At 43.7% G+C, this 22,764-nt stretch overlaps 1 protein-coding gene across 1 annotated transcript in view; it reads left to right on the forward strand.

Moving 5' to 3' along the window:
- Nucleotides 1–22,764, forward strand: part of FNDC1 (fibronectin type III domain containing 1) — a 99,793-nt gene that overhangs the window by 69,064 nt on the left and 7,965 nt on the right. The window contains exons 15-19 of the mRNA XM_045805438.2: nucleotides 10,203–10,271; nucleotides 11,847–11,990; nucleotides 14,038–14,268; nucleotides 17,065–17,173; nucleotides 21,757–21,836. Coding sequence (XP_045661394.2) covers nucleotides 10,203–10,271; nucleotides 11,847–11,990; nucleotides 14,038–14,268; nucleotides 17,065–17,173; nucleotides 21,757–21,836 — 633 coding nt within the window. The remainder of the gene's footprint in view (nucleotides 1–10,202; nucleotides 10,272–11,846; nucleotides 11,991–14,037; nucleotides 14,269–17,064; nucleotides 17,174–21,756; nucleotides 21,837–22,764) is intronic.

Genomic DNA, 22,764 nt, shown 5'->3' on the forward strand with positions numbered 1-22,764 from the left:
ACTTATGCTGCTCCACTAACAACTTAATTTTCTTCCTTGTGTTAATTCTAATCATAGTTATTTTTATTTATTTTAAATTATAGCTTTCTTGAGATTCAATTCACATACCATAAAGGTCACCCTTCTAAAGTGTATGGTTTAGTGGTTTTTAGTATATTCACAGAGTTGTGCAACCATCACCACTATCAAATTCTAGAAGAATTTCATCACCCCAGAAGAAACTCCATACCCATCAGCCCGTCACTCCTCATTCCCCTTCCTCCTAACCCCTGGGTAACCACGAGTCCACTTTCTGTCTCTATGGGTTTGTCTCTTCTGGACATTTCATATAAATGGAATCCTACAGGATGTGGCCTTTGTGTCTGGCGTCTTTCACTCAGCATGGTTTGTATTCAAGTTCCATCCATGTTGTAGAGTAGATCTGTACTTTATTCCTTTTACTGCTGATCAGTATTCCATTGTGTGGATAAACCACATTTTATCCATTTCTTGGTTGATGTATGTTTGAGTTGTTGTCACCTTTTGGCTATTATTATGAATAATGCTGCTCTGAACAGTGTGTACAATTTTTTTAAACACCTGTTTTCCATTCTCTGCGGTATATGCTTGGTAAGAGAGTTGCTGTGCCCAGTGGTAACTTTGTGTTTAACTTTGGGAGGAACTACTAACCTGTTTTCCCTAGTGGTTGCACCATTTTGCATTCCCACCAGCAGCATATGAAGCTTCCGATTTCTCCATGTCCTCACCAACACCTGTGCTTTTCTGTCTTTCTGAACCTCACCATCCTGGTGGGTGTGAAGTGGTATCTCTCGGTGGTTCTGATTTCCAGTTCCCTAATAACTAATGCTATCCGCATGGCGATTTTGTATACTTTCCAATGATAGGTTCTGAAAGGGAAAGCAAGCAAGATCACATCTGGTGCCTTAGGTCAGCCCTGATGTAGAATTGAGTAAATTGATTTGACAAATGTTTCATCTTTATCATTGTGGCGGTGATGTCGTTGTGAGAAAGCCCATGTGGTAAACTAGAAAGGATGCAATGGCTCTTGTTTTTGTTATCCTGGCTTCATTCATAATTTTGTAAAATGAAATTAGCCAATGATGATTAACCATCTGGTGCGTGTGGATGGGGTTCTCCGTGAGCTACAGAAGAGCCCTAGGTGATCTGCCTCTGCCCCCGAAACTGCAGTAGACAGAAACAGCTCCCTCTCTTGTCAGAAAACCAAAGCGTTCATTTTTTAAAAAGATTTTATTTATTTATTTGAGAGAAAGAGAGCACAAGTGAGGGCGGGGGCAGGTGGGGCAGGGGGAGAAGCAGACTCTCTGAGGAGCGGCTCGATTCCAGGACCCCAGGATCATGACCCGAGCCAAAGGCAGACGCTTCACCAACTGAGCCATGCAGGCACCCCCCAAATTGTTCCTCTTTACAATAACACAAGACAGGGTAAATAAAGATTGTTTTGCAGTAACCCCGAGAGCTCTCCAGGCCTGAAGCCCCGATGTCTCCTTGGACTTCTTTGAACTCATTGCCAGGCCTCGTTGCCCACTCACTCTTCCTGCAGCACGCTTCCTTTTTTTCTTAAGTTTTTATTTTAATCACCAGGTGCTCAGCATGGCGTGTGCACGCCTTAATCCCCATCACCTATTTTCCCCACTCCACCCCCACCTACCTCCCCTCTGGTAACCATCTGTTTGTTCTCTGGAATTAAGAGCCTGCTTCTTGCTTTCTCTTTCTCTCTCTGTCTTTTCCACTTTGCTTGTTTGTTTTATTTCTTAAATTCCGCATATGAGTGAAATCATATGGTATTTGTCTTTATCTGATTGGCTTATTTCGATTAGCATTATACTCTGTAGCTCCATCCATGTCATTACAAATGGCAAGGTTTCATTCTTTCTTATGGCTGAAAAATATTCCATCGTATATCTATACCACTTCTTCTTTATCCATTTATGTATCAGTGGACACTTGGGCTGCTTCCATATCTAGGCTATTGTCAATAATGCTGCTATAAACATTGGAGTACATGTATCCATTTGAATTAGTGTTTTTGTATTCTTTGGGTAGATACCCAGTAGCGCAATTGCAGGATTGTAGGGTAGTTCTATTTTTAACTTTTTGAGGACCCTCCCTACTGTTTTCCACAATGGCTACACCATTTTGCATTCCCACCAATAGTGCATGAGGGTTCCTTTTTCTCCACATCCTGTGTTTCTTGTGTTTTTTCATTTTAGCCATCCTGACAGGTATGAGGTGATACCTCATTGTTGTTTTGATTTGTGTTTCCCTGATGATAAGTGATGATGAGCACCTTTTCACGGGTCTGCTGGCCGTCTGGATGTCTTCGGAGAAATATCTTTCATGTCTTCTGCCCATTTTTAATTGGATTAGCTGTTTGTTTGTTTGTTTTGGTGTTGAGTTATGTAAGTTCTTTATATATTTTAGATACTAACCCTTTATCAGATAAGTCATTTGTAAATATCTCCTCCCATTCAGTAGGTTGCCTTTTAGTTTTGTTGGTTGTTTCCTTTGCTGTGCAGAAGCTTTTTATTTTGATGTAGTCCCAATAGTTTATTTTTGCTTTTGTTTCCCTTGCCTCAGGGGACATTTCTAGAAAAAAGTTGCTATGGCCAATGTCAGAGAAATTACTGTGTTCTTTTCTAGGATATTTATGCTTTCAGGTCTCATATTTAGGTCCCTAATCCACTTAGAGTTTACTTTTTGTGTATGGGGTAAGAAAATGGTCTGTTTCATTCTTTTGCATGTCGCTGTGTTGAAGAGACTGTCTTTTTCCCATTGGATATTCTTTCCTGCCTTGTCAAAGATTAATCGACCATATAATTGTGGGCTTATTTCTGGATCTTGTATTCTGTTGTATTGATCCATGTGTCTATTTTTGTGCCAATACCATATTGTTTTGATTACCACAGCTTTAAAATCCAGAATTGTGATGCTTCCAGCTTTGCTTTTCTTTTTCAAGATTGCTTTGGCTATTCATAGTATTTTTTGATTCCATACAAATTTTGGGATTATTTTTTCTAGTTCTGTGAAAAATGCTGTTGGTATTTTGATAGGGATTGCATTAAGTGTGTAGATTGCTTTGGGTACTATAGACTTTTTAACAATATTTGTTCTTCCAGTCCACGATCATGGAAGGTCTTTCTGTTTGTGTCATCTCCAATTTCTTTCATCAGTGTTTTAGTTCTCAGAGTACAGGTCGTTCACCTCTTTGGTTAGGTTATTTCTTGGTATCTTTTATTTTTGTTGCAATTATAAATAGGATTGATTCCTTCATTTCTCTTTCTGCTGCTTCATTACTGATGTATAGAAATGCAACACTTTCTCTATGTTGATTTTGCATCTTGTGACTTTACTGAATTTGTTTATTAGTTCCAGCAGTTTTTTGGTGGAGTCTTTTATTTCCTGGTTGACCCATTCATTGTTTAGTAGCATGTTATTTAACCTCCATGTATTTGTGGTCTTTCTAAAAGAATTTTTTTGTGTGTGTCGTTGACTTCTAGTTTCATAATGTTGTGGTCAGAAAAAATGCATGGTATGATTTCCATCTTTTTGAACTTGTTGAGGCTTGTTTTGTGGACCAGTATGTGATCTGTTCTGGAGACTGTTCCATGTGCATGTGAAAATAATGTGGTTTCAGCTATTTTATGGTGGGATGTTCTGAATATATCTGGTAAATCCATCTGGTCCAGTGTGTCATTCCAAGTCATTGTTGCCTTGTTGATTTTCTGTTTGGAGGATCTGTCGTCAATTGATGTAAGTAGGGTGTTAAAGTCTTTTACTATGGGGGCGCCGGGGTGGCGCAGTCATTAAGCGTCTGCCTTCGGCTCAGGGCGTGATCCCGGCGTTCCGGGATCGAGTCCCACATCGGGTTCCTCCGCCGGGAGCCTGCTTCTTCCTCTCCCACTCCCCCTGCTTGTGTTCCCTCTCTCGCTGGCTGTCTCTCTGTCACATAAATAAAATTTAAAAAAATCTTTAAAAAAAAAGTCTTTTACTATAATTGTATTATTATTGAGTAGTTCTTTTATGTTTGTTATGTTATGTTTTATGTATTTAGTTGCTCCCATGTTGAGTGCATAAATATTTACAATTGCTGTATTTTATTATTTGATTGTCCCTTTCATTATTTTGCAGTGCCCTTGTCTCTTGTCGTAGTCTTTGTTTTGAAGTCTCTTTTGTCGAATTTAAGTTTTGCTACTCCAGCTTTCTTTTGACATGCATCTGTGTGATAAATATTTCTTCGTCTCCTCATTTTCAATCTGCAGGTGTCTTTAGGTCTAAAATGAGTCTTTTGCAGACGGTATATAGATGGGTCTTGTTTTTATCCATTCTGTCACCCTGTGTCTTTTGATTGGAGCATTTGGTCCCTTTCCATTCAAAGTAATTATTGATAGATATGTATTTATTGCCATTTTAATATTTGTTTTGTGGTTGTTTCTGAAGATTTTCTCTGATCCATTTTGTCTATCTCTCTTTCATGGTTTACTTCTTTTCTTTAGTGATATATTTGGATTTCTTTCTCTTTATTCTTTGCATATTTATTAGAGGCTTTTTATTTGTGGTTACTATTCGGCTTGTATATAACATCTTCTGCATATAGCAATCTATATTAAGTTGATGGTCATTTAAGTTTGAACCCATTCTCTACTCCTCTCCCTCCCATGTTTTAGATATATGACATCATATTTTACATCCTTTTATTTTGTGAGTTCCTTGGCTTATTTTTTTATAGAAATATTCATTTTTACTGCTTTTGTGTTTCTTACCTTCATACTGTCATTTTTTGGTCTTTCCAGTCAAAGAGATCCTTTTAATATTTCTTGCAGGGCTGGTTTAGTGGTTATGAACTCCTTCGGTTTTTATTTGTCTGGGAGACTCTTTCTCTCTCCTTCTATTCTGAATGATAGCCTCACTGGATAGAGTATTCTTGGCTGTAGGTTTTTCCCACTCAGCACTTTGAAGATATCATGCCACTCTTTTCTGGCTTGGAAAATTTCTGCTGAAAAGTCGGCTGATAGCCTTATCAGGTTTCCTTTGTATGTAACTGTCTTCTTTTCTCTTGCTGCTTTTAATATTTTTTCTTTATCACTAGATTTTGCCAATTTAATTACAATATGTCTTTTTGTGGATCTGCTTTTGTTGGCTTTTGGCAGGGGGAGGGTCTCTGTGCCTCTTGGATTTGGATTTCTGTTTCCTTCCCCAGATTAAGGAAGTTTTCAGCTATTATTTCTTCAAATAAATTCTCTGCCCCCTTTTCTCTCTTTTCTTCTGGGACTCCTATAATACAAATGTTATTACATTTGATGGAGTCACTGAGTTCCCTAAGTTTATTCTTGTTTTGCATAATTCTTATTTCCCTGTTCAGCTTGATTACTGGTGCTTCTGGGAGTATCTCCAATGTGGGCTGCTTATGCTCTGCTCTTGTGTCCTGGCCACTTTATCCTTTAGGCCAGCCATCTGCAGAGGCTCTCTTTGCCTGTTGTGGGCAGTGTTTGGTCCCTGGCCTGAATGTGGTAAATTTTAACTAGGTGTTCTCTGGTCTGCTTGTGAAATGACACCTGTCACCGCCACTGCCAGACTGAGGCCCTGCAAAACTCCTAGGTCAGAAGATGTGGTGCTAGCAGGGGTTTGGGCTGGTCTTCTAGTGGAGGGTTCCTGCCACAAATGGAACTGAAGCAGTTGTGATGTGGAGGAGTGGTTCTTCCACAGTGGAGGTGGTTTGGGGCTTAGTGTAAGCGAGTTAGGTAGCCAGTGTCAGCACTGTACTGCTTCCTGTAGGTGGCCCTGTGCTTACGCTGAGGGGTGGGAGAGGGAAATGATGCCTGCCAGTTGCTTTGTTCCTAGAGTGGTCTCTCTGTGAATGCTGTCTCTATGGGATACATTCTGAGATGAGTGAATAGCCTCCTCATTTTGTGCTCCAGGTGCTTTTCAGATCACTGTATCCATGCTGTATGTCCATGGCCATTTGCCCAACCTTCTCTCCAAGGGCAGCCTCAATGTCCTCCAGGCTCTCCCAGAGCCAAGCCCACTGACCTTTAAAACTCTAGGCTTTAAGCCCTCCTGGTTGCCAAAAGTCACAAAATTTGGCCCCTCTCACTTTCTAAGCCAATTGCTATGGGGATTCATTTTTCCCATGCACTCCCCTGTGTGCTATTCTGTCTCTGTGCCCTTCTCTGTGACTGTGGCTCCCTCCCCACCACAGTAGCCATGATCTGTTTCTCTTCCAAGCTGCATCTCTGTACTTCTTACTTTCTTCAGTGTGGCCTCTTCTCTCCCTTTAGTTGTGGAGTTTTTTCTGCCAGTCTTCAGGTAGATTTCTGGGGTATTTAGAATGATTTGATAGTCATCTAGTTGTATTCGTGGGACAAGGGGAACCTACGGTCCTCCTACTCTGCCACCATCTGCCCCTCCCCTTCATCACACTTCTTAGATTTGCTTTACTCTTTTCATCTATAGGCTAGCCCTGTTGGCCCAATACTCAAATTGTTATTCTTTATTGGGCTTCCTTCCACTAGCCTCCACTTGCCTGGGGATACCACACAGTCCCTGCTTCATTCATCATTGGAATGAAACGTGTCAGGGCCAATGTTGGAGAGAGGCAAAGGAGCAAGCATCTTGGGTGGGAATTAGCTTCTAAAGTGAAATAAGTCAAGCAGAGAAAGACAATTATCATATGATTTCTGTCATCTATGGAACATAAGAACTAGGAAGATCGGTAGGGGAAGAAAGGGATAAAGAAAGTGGGGTAATCAGAAGGGGGAATGAAGCATGAGAGACTATGGACTCTGAGAAACAAACTGAGGGCCTCATAGGGGAGGAGGTGGGGGAATGGGATAGGTTGGTGATGGGTAGTAAGGAGGGCACGTATTGCATGGTGCACTGGCTGTTATACGCAACTAATGAATCATCGAACTTTACATCAAAAACCAGGGATGTACTGTATGGTGACTAACATAATATAATTAAAAAATAATAATAAAGATGGCTTATAATTTGAAAAATGGAAAATGCTGTGTACTATCTATGAAATACAATGGAATTTGTCATTTATTGCTAAAACAACTCTTAGTGGCCTTGATATTTATTTTGTAAATGCTGTAATGATCCTGAAAGCAGACGCATGCTTTCAGTAGGAGGCTCTGAAGTCAGCTGAGGGGCAGTCCTAAGGCTCCCCTTCACACATGAACTGCGGAACCACCTGTATCCTGTCTCCATGCCTCTTACTCTGCTCTCAAGTTCGTGTTTTTCTCATGCCCCTGCTCTTTTGTTGTATTTAGTGCAGTCCATAATGTACACTCACAAGTGCCAGGGCTCCATGTGTACATAGCCAGTACTTAGCAAGCAACATTTTGGCCACGGCCCTTTGCAGGCCAGTAGCCTGAAGTGTTTGTTGCGGTAGTGCTAATGATCTATCACCTGCATCAGCGATCAGTGAAGGACACCTGCCCTTCAAGGCCCCTACTCCGCACCGCCCCCAGCTGGTCACCCACTTGTTATTACATTCCACTGGTGAAGTCCAAAAATTTTGTTTCTAGCCCTCCAATTTTAAAATCTTTTCAAATCTCAAAGTCTTGGCTCACCTGGTTAAATCACATACCCCTTTCCTTTAAAACACTGCTTTAAAATAACATTCTAGGGGCGCCTGGGTGGCACAGCAGTTAAGCGTCTGCCTTCGGCTCAGGGCGTGATCCCAGCGTTATGGGATCGAGTCCCACATCAGGCTCCTCCGCTATGAGCCTGCTTCTTCCTCTCCCACTCCCCCTGCTTGTGTTCCCTCTCTCGCTGGCTGTCTCTATCTCTGTCAAATAAATATATAAAATCTTAGAAAAATAAAATAAAATAAAATAAAATAAAATAAAATAAAATAAAATAACGTTCTAGGAATAACCTTGTGTCATTCAATCATTCCAGTAATTCAAGCAGTATTTACGTACTTCTTCATTTGTTATGCATGCCATATGTGTGTGCATATTCCTGGAAGCAAAGATGCATCTTATGTGCTTGTTTTCAGTGTTTTGTTGCCTTTACTCTTCTCTCTTTCTTGCCACACACACACACACACACACACGTGCGCGCGTGCGCACACACACACTTTTTTTGCTTAATCTGATTCCCCTGTTAAATAATAAACTCCTTGCAGTAGAGACAGTGTCTTCTGCTTCATCTCACATTCTTCATGGTACTTAATTATTCATCTTTGGGTATCTAAGCAATATCTTAAGCTATAGACATTCTCCATTTTTCTAACTCAGAAGTAAAAGCCAGTGGTCTTTGTTTTTCAGGTTCATTTCTACAATGGATCAGATGATGTCATACGTATTTGGAAATGTTGAGCCAGCTGAACATCTTCAATAATTTGTAACATGATCTTGGGGCATGTTTCAGAAGAACATCAGTCATTTTGGAAAACCATTCCACTCACCCACAGCTCACTCTCAAGATAGAAAATACAAGAGAATAATTGAAAATTCATTTGAGCTGGACCAACTTTGCAATTTACAAATATCCTGGTTTTCAAATGGCTGTCTTTAACCTTTTCCCTAAACTTCTACTCAGAATTTTTCTTATAGTTTGGTTAAATATCTCTGGAGTCAAGGCCCTAATTCTTTGGTGATATCTTGCACTCATTTTTTTTTTCATGACCACTTGGAGAAACTACTCAAGAGAATGAACGACGCCACCATGTTGGTGGCTGCCAGCTGTGGCTCTTTGATGTGAAGAGTTGGAAGCTTTTGACAATGATGCTGAGTTGATGTATAAAGCATATAGTTTTATGTAGTTCCAAATGCTTCAAAATAGCAATCAGGTGTGACAAATTCTGATGGCCAATTTTGTAAAAAAAATAAAATAAAATACACTTCCTTACATCTGGAGGTTACTTTTACTTGGAGCCAAGATGGTGCTATTTTAGGAAAATTATGCCTGACTTTATTTGAGCCTAAGAAAAAAAAAAAGAGCACTAAATCGTTCAGCAGGATGTTTACTTTTGCCGGAAGACTTAACTGATACTTATTCAAGAAACGATGCCAGTTTGCAGGTAAAAGGCATCATCTCTGTGGCCTGCTGCATGTACTGTGGTGTTCCGGCACCTCAAGAATTACATTCAACAGTGAGACTCCAGCAAAGAAATGGTATCCTTTTCCCTTTTCTTCTTTACTCTGGGATGCAAAAGGTATACAATTTATTCATTTTTGATCTGGCTAAAAATAAGGAAAAGAAACAAATGTGAACCAAGAATGAGGAAAAACAAGACCATGTTGTTAAAATCAAATTGACAAGGGAAAGAAAATGGTAACCAAGGAAGTAATGGCAAGCCCCGAACTGGGTGGTGTGAACCTGAAAACTGTCTGATTTGAACCAACCAGAAGTAATTCCGCTTGGATCCAAGAACATTGACATTGGAGTGACCTAAGGAAAAATTATGTCTTAATAGTTGTTCTTGAAATGAGAGTCCTGAGCCCTGAAAGGGGTGGACTGTAATTTACAGCCTCTGTCCTGCCGACATCCATTGGCCCCATCAGAACACACCAAGGGTCACCACCTCAATGGTGAAGCAGGTGCCAGGGCATCTCATAGGCCCTGGGCTGCGGGCTTCCCACCAGAGAGGGTGGGAGGTTAGAAGGGAAGCAGTGAAGCACAGGGAGCTCATGTGTGTGTAGTTTGCCAAGGTAGAATGTAGGAGAGGCAGGAAGTCACCCTGCTTCTGGAACATGTAATGGTGGCAAGATCGAGGGGATAGGGAGGATGAAAATGTGATGAACAAGGGACATCGCAGGTGGGGGGATTTTTGTCCCCACCCTGAGCAGGAGTCTCACACTCTCCTGCTTCCTGAGAATGCACGTTCTCAGTCCTGTGACCGCTGGGCTGGCCCTTCCCACAGCCTCCTGAGAGCTGCCTGGGCCAGTGGGTGGGTGGGCACTGTGTGCGGAGGGGAGGTCAGAAGACGCTTTGTGCTGGAGAGTTGGCATGCTGCGGGACCCCAGGGGGCGTTCTGAGCACCCTTCTCTGAGTGTAAAGGAGAAGTCTGGGTTTCTGGTCAGGGTTCTAATGCTCTTCCTTCTGAGAAAGCTGGGTGACCCTGGCCTGGCCACTGACCCCTGCAGAAAGGTGGCGGGGACTGAATGCCATGCCCGGGGCACGGTTTCCAGCTGCTGAGAGGAAACCTTTCTCCCCTCTTTCTTCACTAGATGAATTCTCAGGATTGGAGACTGACACCGCGACACCCACAGAAGAGGCGTATGTTATCTATGACGAAGGTGGGAACTGATTTTACACTGTTTGGATTTGGACAGTTTCTCTCATTTTAATTACTAAGTGGATGATCTCAATTTTCTGAGTTTCCCTCAGAACTCGGGGCTGCATGGCAATGCTCAGGGAAGATGGTTGTACCCCAACTTCCAAGTTAGCCCCCAGTACATATTTGATCCAAAGAACAACAGTGGGCTTCATATGTGAATGCAGCCTCCAGACAAGCCCCTGTACCCCCGATACTCTCCCCCCAACACCCAGAACCCTGGAGCTGCTTGTCTGAGCCTCCATTTCCACCGCCATTTGTGAACCGACTTGTTTAACCCATGACTCCGCTTCCTCTGTTGGCTCCTCTCATTGTTCCCTTTTCTCTCCTTTTCTAATTATGTAAAAAAATGCAGTGCTATGGGGGCGCCTGGGTGGCTCAGTCGGTTAAGCGTCCAACTCTTGATTTGGGCTCAGGTCATGATCTCAGGGTTGTGAGATCAAGCCCCACCTCGGGCTCCGCACTAGGCGTGAAGCCTGCTTGAGATTCTCTCTCTCCCTCTGCCCCTCCCCCTCCACCGCCCCCCCTGCAGTGTGCATGCCCACGCTCTCACTCTCTCCCTTAAAAAAGAAAAGAAAAGAAATGCAGTGCTATGCAAGTGTTTTTTTTATCACAGAACCTTTTCAAGCAGGGATAAGCTTATAAGATTAAGAATGCAGTGTGCCTTGGGTAGAATCTGGAGCCAATGCAGTTAGTCTACTTATGACCCTGTGACCCTGCGATGGTTCTGTGTGTTTTATAAATTGCCTGTGCAGTTTTCCCGTGGGCATCTTGTCCCCACCGCAGGGCTGGCCTCTGATACTCAGGATATTCTCACTTCTGTGCTTTCTTGTCTGCTGTTATCTGTAGCTCCCGTGGCCTCAGACCACTGATGTGAAAATAATGTCACCTTTGATACAATCATAATAAAGTTCGATACATTGGTTTCGTCCCAGAGTTTAAGAAAAAACTGACTTAAGAGAAAAACAACAGATGTCAGAAGCAAAAGAAGTTCCTTAGCACCTCTGAAAATACTAAGCTCTTTTCTTACTTTCTTATTATCTTTGAGCAGTTGAAAGGGGAGCGAGTTTTCTTTTTTAAATATTAAAGGATTAGTTTTTTAAATAGGATTCATGCCACCCCTCTCCCCAGGAAAGAAGCCCATACACAGAAGGTGAATTTTTAAGAAATCAAGTTTATATTCTGATGTGAATCTTTTATGGCCCTGAAAGAAAAAAATTACTTAGGCAGCGAATGGCTGGGGGCCAATAACAGGACGCAAAACTGGATGATTCTAAGATTCTGTCCAGCTCCAATTGTAAAACCTCATTTTTCTGCTCCTATGTGTTTCCTTTTCCTCTTCCTTTTCCCTGCAGCTGCTCTCGAGGGGAACACTGTTTCATTGGGAAGAAATCACGTTCAGGCACAGCACTTATTTTGGGGGTGTGTGTGCGAGTGTGCTTTAGTCTCGAGTTGAATGTTGAGAAGGTATCTCTTGGCGGTACATGGTGCCCCGTTTCTGGAAGGGCCCAATTGCAAAGCCTTCATATCGTTTCAGATTATGAATTTGAGACCTCAAGGCCACCGGTCACCACCAGGCCCTCCACCACGGCTGCGACACCCGAGGTCATCCCGCCGGATGGCTCCATCAGCTCCTTTCCTGGAGAAGAGTTCGATCTGGCTGGAAAGAAACGATTTGTTGGTAAGTAGAACTTTCTTAACCAGAGAAACATGGGTTTTTAACTTTTCTCTTTGAGGAAGAGCATAACTAATTTCTTGGCCTGGTCGAGGCAGCACATTTGGAGCAGAAGCTTTCCCAGAGTGAAGTTTCCATCTGGGGTGACTCAGTCAGTCCTGCTTGAAGGCACATTAGCTTGCTTTCTGCAGGAGTTGGGGAGGGGGTTGCAGGAGAACGTCTGGTATCTAACCAAGTAGAGCTTCAAGAGGCTGCCTCACGTAGACCAAGAGGAAGGAACACTTGTAAACACCTTCAGGAGCAGAGAACATGACTGTTTTTGTTCTAGCAACTTTTCCAAGCCCGAGCTTCTGCTGGGACTCGCGTATACATTGTTAAGTCCTTCCTCAAAGATGAGCAGCTTACCGAATTGAGCCATGGTGCTTCTTGTGCTACCACAGAGCCAAAGCTGGTTTTCTTCCGTCGTTTCCTGTAATTTTCATTAGCCTCGGACTAGGGATCTAGAAGTTTACTTGATTCTTCTTTCTCAGTTGTTAAACAGCTTCAAGAGGAAATTCTATTTCTCTAAACTGTGCTTCACTCCCTTTGGGAGTCTTCTTTTCCCATGCCCTTAATGAACTTCACTAACGAGACAGTTAGATTAGTACATTACTAAGTGGAAAAAAATATTACCAAGTGGAGACAGGCAACAGCTTAAACTAATATCACACTTTTCTGTTTCCAAAACAAATGTTCTGCCATAAGCAGGGAACAGCGCTTGCCAGCCAAGATGTAGTATTGAGTGTCTGAATCTCACGTGCCTGAAGCACAAGAATATTAATTTGAGGTAGCATTCCTGAGGCAAGCGCTGATGCTGGCCCCTGGCATTAATCAGGCTGGCTGAATTCGCTGAATGTTCTGGTCGTTCTCTCTGTGGCTCCATGACAGGAATGAAAATGCTTTTGGTGCTATCATTTGCTGTTCCATAGAACGCTTCTCTAGACCAAAACGCTTACTATCGTCCGGCTGTTTTCCTAAGTCTGTAACTCTACAAAGCATAGTAGATTACTCCCCAGAACTTCCTGATTAGATGCATCGACAAACTCTCAAGGCCTAATTTTATACAAACTATTGGAAAGTAGAGGATCTAAAAATTGCTTTTAATCCCAGTGGCCACCAAGAATGAGCACCTGTACCAAAAAATGCAGTGGAATGTTTAGAAAGTACTAGAAATTGTTACTTGAAAGCACTTGAGAGTTTTGCATGTATGAAGCCCCAGCTCCAATTCCTTGACGTTTCTATCTCCTACAGAGCATATGTAATAAAGAGGTGTGGGCTGGAGGTAGAGTCTTCTGTTTGACCCTAGCTTCGTGGGCCCTGTCAGCATCAGTAGGCTCAGTGGGAACATGGGATATCAGTCCATGTCCTGCTTTATTCCCAGGGCCCTTGTATCCACTGAGATAATGTGTGTAGAAAAACTTGAATCTGTCCATAAATGTGAGTAGCTGTATTGTACTTCGCAGTAATGTTGTAAAGGCGTCCAGGGCTGGCCTTATGCAAATATCCCAGATGGTTATGGGTATCCCTGAAGCTCTAGGGAAGGCCATCCAGGACTGGAGGCTAGAAGCTGTACTTCCTGATCGGGGTATTTTTTTTCTGGTTCCAAGACAGTCTAGGGAGTGAACGGTGCCACGAGAGCTCTAGTTAAGTGTCAGCTGGGCTTGATTCATACCTTGCCAAGTGTCTGGGCATACAAACAGCAGAGCGCTGCAGACTTATACTACACTGAATTATAGTTTGGGGGTCTTTCAAAATTACTTTGAAGACGTAGTCATTGATGTTGATGGGGCAACAGGATCTTTTGAAACTACCAGATTGGAAGATGTAAATGCGTGGGTGCATTAAGGAGAGCTAAGGGAGCGTTTCTGAGTTTAGCATCAGGGCGGAGGGCACTGGATTCTCTGTCTGGCGGAGAAAGACTGAATGGTAAGTCTGCTGTATGGAGCAGACATTATGTTCCTGCTTCTAGAGAAAGCTTTCAACAATACAATTGGCTGTCTCTCTTCTTTTCCAGCTCCTTATGTGACATACCTAAATAAAGACCCATCGGCCCCGTGTTCTCTGACTGATGCTCTGGACCACTTTCAAGTGGATAGCCTGGATGAAATCATTCCAAATGACATGAGGAAGAGTGACCTGCCTCCTCAGCATCCCCCCCGCAACATCACTGTGGTCGCTATGGAAGGCTGCCACTCATTTGTCATTGTGGACTGGGACAAAGCCACCCCAGGAGATGTGGTAACAGGTGTGTCCAAGGCAGGTGCTCAGAGTCCTCATTGATCTGTAGGTGGAAAATGCAGACTGTAGGGGATGGATAGATGATGGATAAGTGGATGGATGGATGGATGGATGGATGGATGGATGGATGGATGAGTGCAAATGCCTCCTTTCAAAAGGATGAAAAATAGGCCACAAGAGAAGCCTTGTGAAGTAGCATGAAGAGTACTGGGTGGAAGACAAAAGTCCTGAATCTTAGTCCCACATTGGTTTGTATGACCTTGAACTAGCTACTTCATCTCTCTGGACTTTGGTTTCTTCCTATGCAAAATATGATTACATCTCTAACATTCTGTAATCCCACAAATGGCCACGGAGTCCACATAGCCACTTGTAAGGTCAGATCCTGCAGCACAGGTGCTGAAAGACCTCCTAATGTGCACTGCCCTGTGGAAGAGTCAACCCTGGGATCAAGACTCTGTGTCTGCACTTAACTGAGATGAGATTCCTGTATTATCCTGTAGGGGGTATGTTTCTGAACCACGTGCTCTTGTTAATATGAATCCCAAGCCGTCCAAAGCTCCCTGGAGAATTTGGTATCATCACATCATCATATACCCTACACCTTGTCTGAAACCAAACCTCTGTGCCCCAATCACAGGTACCCATGCCCCTAGCATAAATAATATGGATGAGGTATTTATAGGCACTTGGGCATTCCCAATTTAAAGCTGTGCCTGCTAAATTGATGACCATGGAACATTCCAGTGCAGGACAACCCTACAATATGCAGGAAGAACAACAGACCACATTGAGCACCAGCTGTTGTTACCTATAGCATCACTGAAAGCGCTCATGACTGATGTCGCTGTTACCAGAGGAGGAGGAAACCCTGTGAAGGGAGCAGCATCCCTTCACGAGTTCTCACACAATATTTGTTGAAAAAAGAGAATAATGAACTCCTCCAGGGAACAGTGTGGAAAGGGCTATGGAGCCCAGCCTACCTGCTTCTGCTTCTGGTGTGCCTGTTGGTTAGCTGTGTGGCTCTAATCCACTCTCTTTATGTCACCAAAATCGCTCCTGTGAAAGTAATCAGCAGTCACAGGTTGCTAAATAAATTAGCTTGACTCTTCGATACATTCAATGCTGTTGACCTTCTCCTCCTCCTTGACTTATAACTTGATTCTCTCAACCTCTGAATCTCTCTCACAGGCTTGTCTGCTTTGCTCCAGCATTAAATGTTGGAACTTCTCAAGGCTTGGTCCCAACTCCTCTTTCCTTTTTGCTCCATCTTCTCTCCCTCCAGGATCTCACCCAGGAACATGGTTTTAATTCATCCTGGAGATGAGTCATTGATTGATAGCTTGAGGCTAGGCCTGCCTCTCCTCTGAGCTTCAAACACTAAAACCAGATGGGCATTTGATATCATCCCCAGGATGTCTCCAGAGCATCTCAGACTCAGCATATCCAAAATCAAACTCCTGATCCCTCTGATTCCCGAACCTGCCCATGCGTGTTTCCTGTCTCAGAGAATTACCCCTCTCCCCACCTCATTTCTGTAAGCATGGGATTATCTTCAAATCTTCTTTAATTTCCCCCACCATATTCAATTCATCACTGAATCCTATCAGTTTTGCCTTCCAGGTTTCTCATGAACCCATCTGTTCTCTCCATTAACGACCAGATTTACCTGAGCTCTTGCCACCTGTCACTTGGATATTACAGTAGCTGGCTGGCTGGGCCACCTGATCCACACCCCCTACCTGACCCATTTCACTAGGCTCCGGAGGGAGGCATAGAAGACAGTCTGGTTGTGCTGCCCTGTAATGTCTTCCCCTTTCTTTTAGAATGAAAAGCAACACTAAGGGCACTGCGTATTTCTCTGTTCTGTGCTTCTTCAGCTTCATCTCATGCTTTAACCTCTAAGACTCCGTTTTCCCATGTGTCAAAACGGGGATAGCGATGCCTACATGCTAGGAGCAGGAGAGTGAATCAAAATAAAGCTTGGTTGAATGTATTTAGAGTGTTTGGCACATGGGAAAGGCCTGATGGACGTTTTCTTCCTCTGTGTGTAACATAGGAGACTGTGGAGGGTGCATGAGCCATGACTTCACTGGCCTCCTGAAGCCTCCTTGAAGGCTGAGCAGGTGTCAGGGCCTGCTGGGGTCCCTTCATAGCAGAGAAGGCAGAAGACATGGCCTGACTGCTGTCGCTAGACATCGAGGTCAAGGCAGGCACAGATATTCAACAACTAGTCATCAAAGGAGAGCCTTGACCAGTTGGGTGAGGAGACCACTGTGAGTCTGGAGTCTTTCAGTCCCACACACGCGGGCGTGTGCATGCACGTGCACACACACACACACACGTGCACACACACACAGCATTCACCATCAACAGTTTTGTCATTTCATGTAAGGACAATTGTATATATCTCTGCCAGGAAATTCTTAAATACTTGTGCGGAGGTCACTGCTTTTTCTTCTGCTGCCTTTTTCTCTGCGCTGTCAAGATCAGTCAAGGTGATTAGTTCCGAGGACATGAAGAAGCCAAGAAATGTGGAAGATATGGAGAAGGAAGAGAAGTAGGGAACCAGCAGTTGTCAGGAAGTGTGTTTAATTTTGTTATCCACATCGGCATTCACCAGCAGGTACCGACGTTATACCCATCCAGACGCGACATGCAGCTTGCTCCCGTTGTGGAACTTTTCCCTCAGACAGCAAAGCCTCTGTGCTATGGCCTCCTCCCCATCCTGCTCCATCGGGCATATCTCTTGGATGATGTGGTTCCTCAACGCTCAGTGGTCCTTCTGTATCTCCACTTGCAGGTTACCTGGTTTACAGTGCATCCTACGAAGACTTCATTAGGAACAAGTGGTCCACTCAAGCTTCCTCAGTAACTCATTTGCCCATTGAGAACCTGAAGCCAAACACAAGGTACGATGTGTCAATCATTAAAGAGATAGGTGGGGGGGGAAACCTGTGTGCCTGGTCACGGGTATCCTCAGGTTGAACATGAAGAGAATGATGAAAAGGTTTTATGATTTCTTGTGTAGTGTCTGTTTACTTCTCATGGAATATCAATGAATACCCACCAATGTCATTATATGTCTCTTAAAAGAAATTACTGTATCTATTAGAGTTGTTAGTCTATTGTGTTTATATCTTGTTACCAACGTTCCAGAGACTAAACACTACCGACTGTTGGGGAAAGAAAGGTTGCTCTGTGTGTCGAAGGGACTCGGATGCATGTGCAGGCACCCAGGGGGCCGCATTAGGAGCACAGCCTTCATATGTAGCCTCGGTGGGGCAGCAATCGCTGAACACATTAGTGAACTGGTGCTCACACTCTACGATGTGGAAGTTCAGACCATCTAGAAAGATGCATTTTACACGTTAATAAGGTTACAGACATGTCTTCCTAAACTGGGCAGTGGCTGGCTGGCCAGAGGCCCCTCTGGGAGCCAGAGTTTGTGACGCTCAGTGTGAAATCTACAAAACTTGTTCCCACGGTTACAAAGAGAGTGACTGCATTTCCTCTTTCACACTATCTGGTTTTGATAGCAATAATCATCAGGAAAGCTTTCCTGGTGGGTGACAATGGGCAAAGGGCCAAGCAGGTGAGGGTCAGGCATAGTGTGCGTGTAAACCAGCTCTCTGGGGAAACAAAGTCCCTGGTTTATGGTGCTTACCATTTTCTGTAGTGTGAACACTCCCACCGTGGCCAATTCCAGGCTCCCAGTGGGCCTGCAGGATTCTTGAATATTTAATGATTATCTCTCTCAAGCCCGTGCAAATGAGTCCAGCATCCCACGGTCATATCAAACCCAATCTTTAGGGAGCAAAGAGCTCTAAATGACGTGTCTGTGGGTCTGAGAGGTCTCTCATTTCCTGTATAATTAGACGAACCTGGAGAAGGTTGAAACAAAACACTCTCTTTAAACAGAAATGTGCCAAAGCGGATAGAAACTAGTTAATAGCCTTGGGTACTGAGACACTTCTGAACTAGCTGAGAATTTTCCTCAGGGCATTGGAGGTGCTGTGTGGGCTTCCCTGAGCTAAGCGTTCACAAACTATTATCAATTTGAGGATTTGGCAAATAAAAAGCAAGGAGCAAAACAGGAACCTGAGAAAGCACTTTCTTTGTTTTTCCCTAATAGTGAGGAAACATGAATTAGTTAAAGCAAACAAAAGCAACAGATTTAAGACAGTGGAGTCGACACCCGATTTTCTTTATTGTGTGTGGACTGACGGTGCTTCCCCAGCACAGCCTCAGTATCCCACCACTAAGAGAGGCACTGGAGAGCCTTTGCTGCGTAGTTCCTTGTGGTAGAATTTGAATCCCCATCTCCTGACTGCCCCGTGCCCGCCGCCCCCCCTCACCGGCCAATGTTCTTTCTACAACTTTTGCTGCCAGGCTGATCTTGAGTTTTGAATGTCAAGGAATGGTTATGTAAGAGAAGGTGTATTCATTCTTCCAGCAGGTATGGAGGAGCGCCCACAACTCCCTCTGTACGTACGTCACTGGGTGACGCACTGAGGGTAGAGCGGGGATTCGGAGCAGGAGGGTGAGGGGGTGGAGGGAGTGGAGTAGGGTCTGGGAGGTGGGCTATAAATACGCCATGGCCCTGTCCTCACGGAGCTCACACTTTGGTAGAGACAGATCGTTCAGCAACAGCATAAATATAAACTTTGACCAGTCAATATCCTGAGCGAGACTTTTTTCCTGAGCTTGTGGGGAGGGGGTGGGGTGGTCAGGTGAGCTTCCCTGGAGAAATAGATAAGCAGTGGTGAACTTGGAGAAGGTGGGTGGGGTAAGGCCAAGTTGTTCTGGCAGAAAGGATGTCCGACAGCCTGGTGTGTTCTAGGAAGGAAAGGAGGCCAGGATGGCGGGAGCAGGAGAAAGAGAGGAGGCTGGACAGGCTGGTCCCAGAGCCATTGGGAGTCCCTTGTGCCTTCTGTCCTACCCTCCACCTACATTCAGTGCCCTGATAGCCAGGCAGGGAACAGCAGGTGCTACTGTAGCCTTCTCTCTGGGATGCCTGCTTAATTATTCCTGCTTCCCATGGAGGGCACTGGCGGGGGCACGGAGCACTCGCGGCTCCTCGACACAGATTTCCTCAAAACCCCTGTGAACAGCCTAATGTAAGGATGCTCATTGTTTCCCTGCGTTACTCTGATGCAGAACATCTCTAGTGGGCCCACCTTAGTGGTCCACGTCCTTCTTCCACAGAGGCTGCGTGTCCCAGTTGTTAGCACTGTCCTCGGGGCTTCTCAGGAACCCACCTCAGAATCCCTGTAGGAAACACAAGAAGTCACTCCCCTCAAGATGAGCCGGAATGAAAGACACCAGCCTTGGTTCTTTATGACTGAATTTTGTATTTGACTTTATCTAGGGATTGCCCGCCTTGTTCACCCAACTCAGTCCCAGACCACTTTCTGGAATCTGCATATTTCATCCATACTTCAAAGCACAAGAATTGAGACTGTGGGGGGTTATTCAAAAGAAGGTGCCAAGAGCTTATGTACGAAGGCAAGGCATGGATCACTCTTGTTACTTGGGTGAGACAGAGACTGGTCATAGTATGAGATATTTTAGTTTCTAGAAGAAGTTTAATGTGGTTTGGAAAATAGGTACCTTACTTTTTCCCCATAATTTTATGTTTTTCAGCTTCATGCATTTAAATTTGCTTTGACACATTAGGTGAGGTTCAAATGGAAGTATGTCTTTGGAATTGGGCCATGTGGGCTTTGTTGGAGGACAGGATAGAGAAAGTAGAGGAGAACACTTGGGTTTCAGTGGGGAGACAGAATTGGTACAGTGAAGGAATCAGACCGGTCGGGCATCCTGTACCCTCTCCACAATTGTAGAGCTGTGAGTCCCTCTGTGGACCTTGGGAACTGGTGTCAGGACCACTCGATAATGGCTTAAGAAATGTTCAGCAGAAATGTCTCATGTAGCCTCTGAGGATGTGTCATTCCTTGGGTTTTGATTTCCCTTTTTAAGGAAAAAAAAAAGTATCTGTAAAATTTGACCAATATCACTGACGTATGCCAAACCCACTGCCTGCAGAATTTTGCCTTAAATAACTCCATAACCACTGAATAAAAGTATGCATAATTGGGAAAACACAGACTGCTGAGTGAATTGAGATTTGGAAACTCATATGTTCTTAATTGTGCATATCTTTTTTTAAAAAAATGAAATTTAAAAAGGATTCTCTTCTAAATGAGATGTGAATGACTTTCTTGAAAGGCTGAAAAGAAGACTAAATTTACCAAATGAGCCTTTCTTTGCTCTCTGTTTAATCAAACCCAAAGTCAAATATTTCTGTGTAACCGGGAAGCCTGAGGCTCCCGTGGTGATCTCAGGAGCTCTGGAGGCTTGGCGCTAGGACAGGGGTGTAACAGACATACGCCTTTGCTCTCTGAATAAATAATTCACCTTTTGAAAATTTAGTGCGTTTTAATTAGTGCATAGAACCTGTCTGTGTGCCAAGGCTGACATAGGAAAAGTCTTGTCGGGAACTCTCTGAAATGGCAGAGAGCCACCCCTACTGGGGTTTCTTACCCTCTTCTTCACCTGTAAGTAGCTCAGGATGTCGAGAGCACAGATAATGCCTGGTGTCCCAGAGGTCAAGGAAACACGGAGATGAACAGTGGCTGTAGTGGGTCGCAGCTGCGGTGTTGGTCTCTAGTATTATTTAACCACCACTTTTTGTCCTATAGTTCATAAGAGCACAGAGCAAGATGTTTGGGGACTCCCCACCCACTCAGCCTATTAGTCTCCCTCTAGGCAAGCGAGTACATTCTCTGTTCCAAGACAAGGATAAATTCGACAGTAAAACCTCTCCCGGCCTTTTCCACTTCCCCTTCTTGGACTTGCTTCTCTTTCCTGGAGGCCCAGAAGCTCGAAACTCAGTGACTTTTAAAGCCAACCATAGCACTTGTCACGCGCCCAAAATATCATTGTCATGTTTGTTGCACTGAGGAGGCCAACCTCGGGACTGGCTCGCCTTCGTTCCGCCAACAATAGTTGCATCATTACTGGGTCAAACATCCTGCTTTTTCACATGGAGTCCAGTGACAAGAATTAGGTTAAGTTTGAATTTTGCTCTGGAAGTGTCTTGCTGCTCCAGCATCTCCGTCTTGAGCTGTGGAACTCAGGTGGGACAAGAGCAGGATGAGAGGGGCATCCATCCAGGGGTGAGGCTGTGTGGGGCCAAGCAGCCTTAATGCCCTAAGGAACATAACGCTCTCTACGCGGCTTATTTGCCCGGTATGCTCCTTCTGCTGCCATCAGCCACATTCATCAATGCTGTGAATTGTATTATTTTGAAAAGTTATTGAAAAATGAGAAAATTCAGAAAAAATATGAATAGCGGCAATGTATGCATTTGTTACGAAATAACACTCAAAACCTGCCACAGAGTCAGTGCTCAATAGTTTGGGAATCTGTCTTACTACACAGAAATTAAACAAGCTTCTCTTTCAAAAAAAATCTTTTCTTCCAATTCCAGGTATTATTTTAAAGTTCAAGCCAAAAATCCCCATGGCTACGGACCCATCAGCCCTTCGGTCTCATTTGTTACAGAATCAGGTATCTGCATCTTAACATTCTCGTTTTTTTCCTTTTCTCAAAGACAAATAATTTGGAATCATGACTACAATAGAATAAAACTGAAGAAGTAAAGTCCTTACTTTTCTATTTAGTGAGTTCATATTGGAAATCACTTCATAAAATAAACATCATTTTCTTTGTGCTGTGTTAAAATCTGGATAATAAAATTAAAAGTAATCTTCATTGGAACTGCCTGGAAAGTGGAAAGGTCACATTCCAATGAAAGGAAAAAATCTAGTTTTCAACCATGTGGGAAAGATAAGTTTGAATCTCTCTGTAAAAGATTTAGTTGCAGAGCTAATTTTTTTTTATTACAAACAGCTGAAGAACATAAATGTCATGTGGTCTGAGAGGCATTTGCTTCTTCCAATTAGTCAGGTCTCGAAGATTGTTCTTTTACTAGGAGACAAAGATGTCCTAATATGGAGAGTTTCATTAGAATACTATCCAGTCTTACAAGCAGTGTTACTCGGACGATGGCCCTGCACTGGCGTACAGAGCTCTCCAGCCCTCTGTAAGATGCTCCTGTGGTCATGGTCTGAAGCAGTATGCCCAGAGCTGGCTGTGGTGACAGCCTTTCCTTTTTTGTCCTGGGTGAACAGCCTGTCCACATAGGAAGCCACACTGAGAGCTGGTCCCTATGCCTCTAAGCCAGGCCACCTTCAGAGGTCCAGCCGGACCAGTTGTGCACTTAAGTTGCTCTAACTTCTATTTGGATTATTTCCTACATATAGCTTAATCCCAGAACACTGATCATTGGCAGATACTTTTAAGTGTGATGCTTTGAAATCTACCTAATCACAATAAGGGGGAAAAAAAACCTTCTGCGAGAATATGCTTCATATTGGAAATGTTGGCAAAGGACCGCAAAAGTGTTTTCATTTTTTCATTTAAGAAGTGTGTTCCT

Source organism: Ursus americanus, chromosome 11, assembly GCF_024610735.1.
Source record: "Ursus americanus isolate L20-20 chromosome 11, mUrsAme1.1.p, whole genome shotgun sequence".
NCBI lineage: Eukaryota > Metazoa > Chordata > Mammalia > Carnivora > Ursidae > Ursus > Ursus americanus.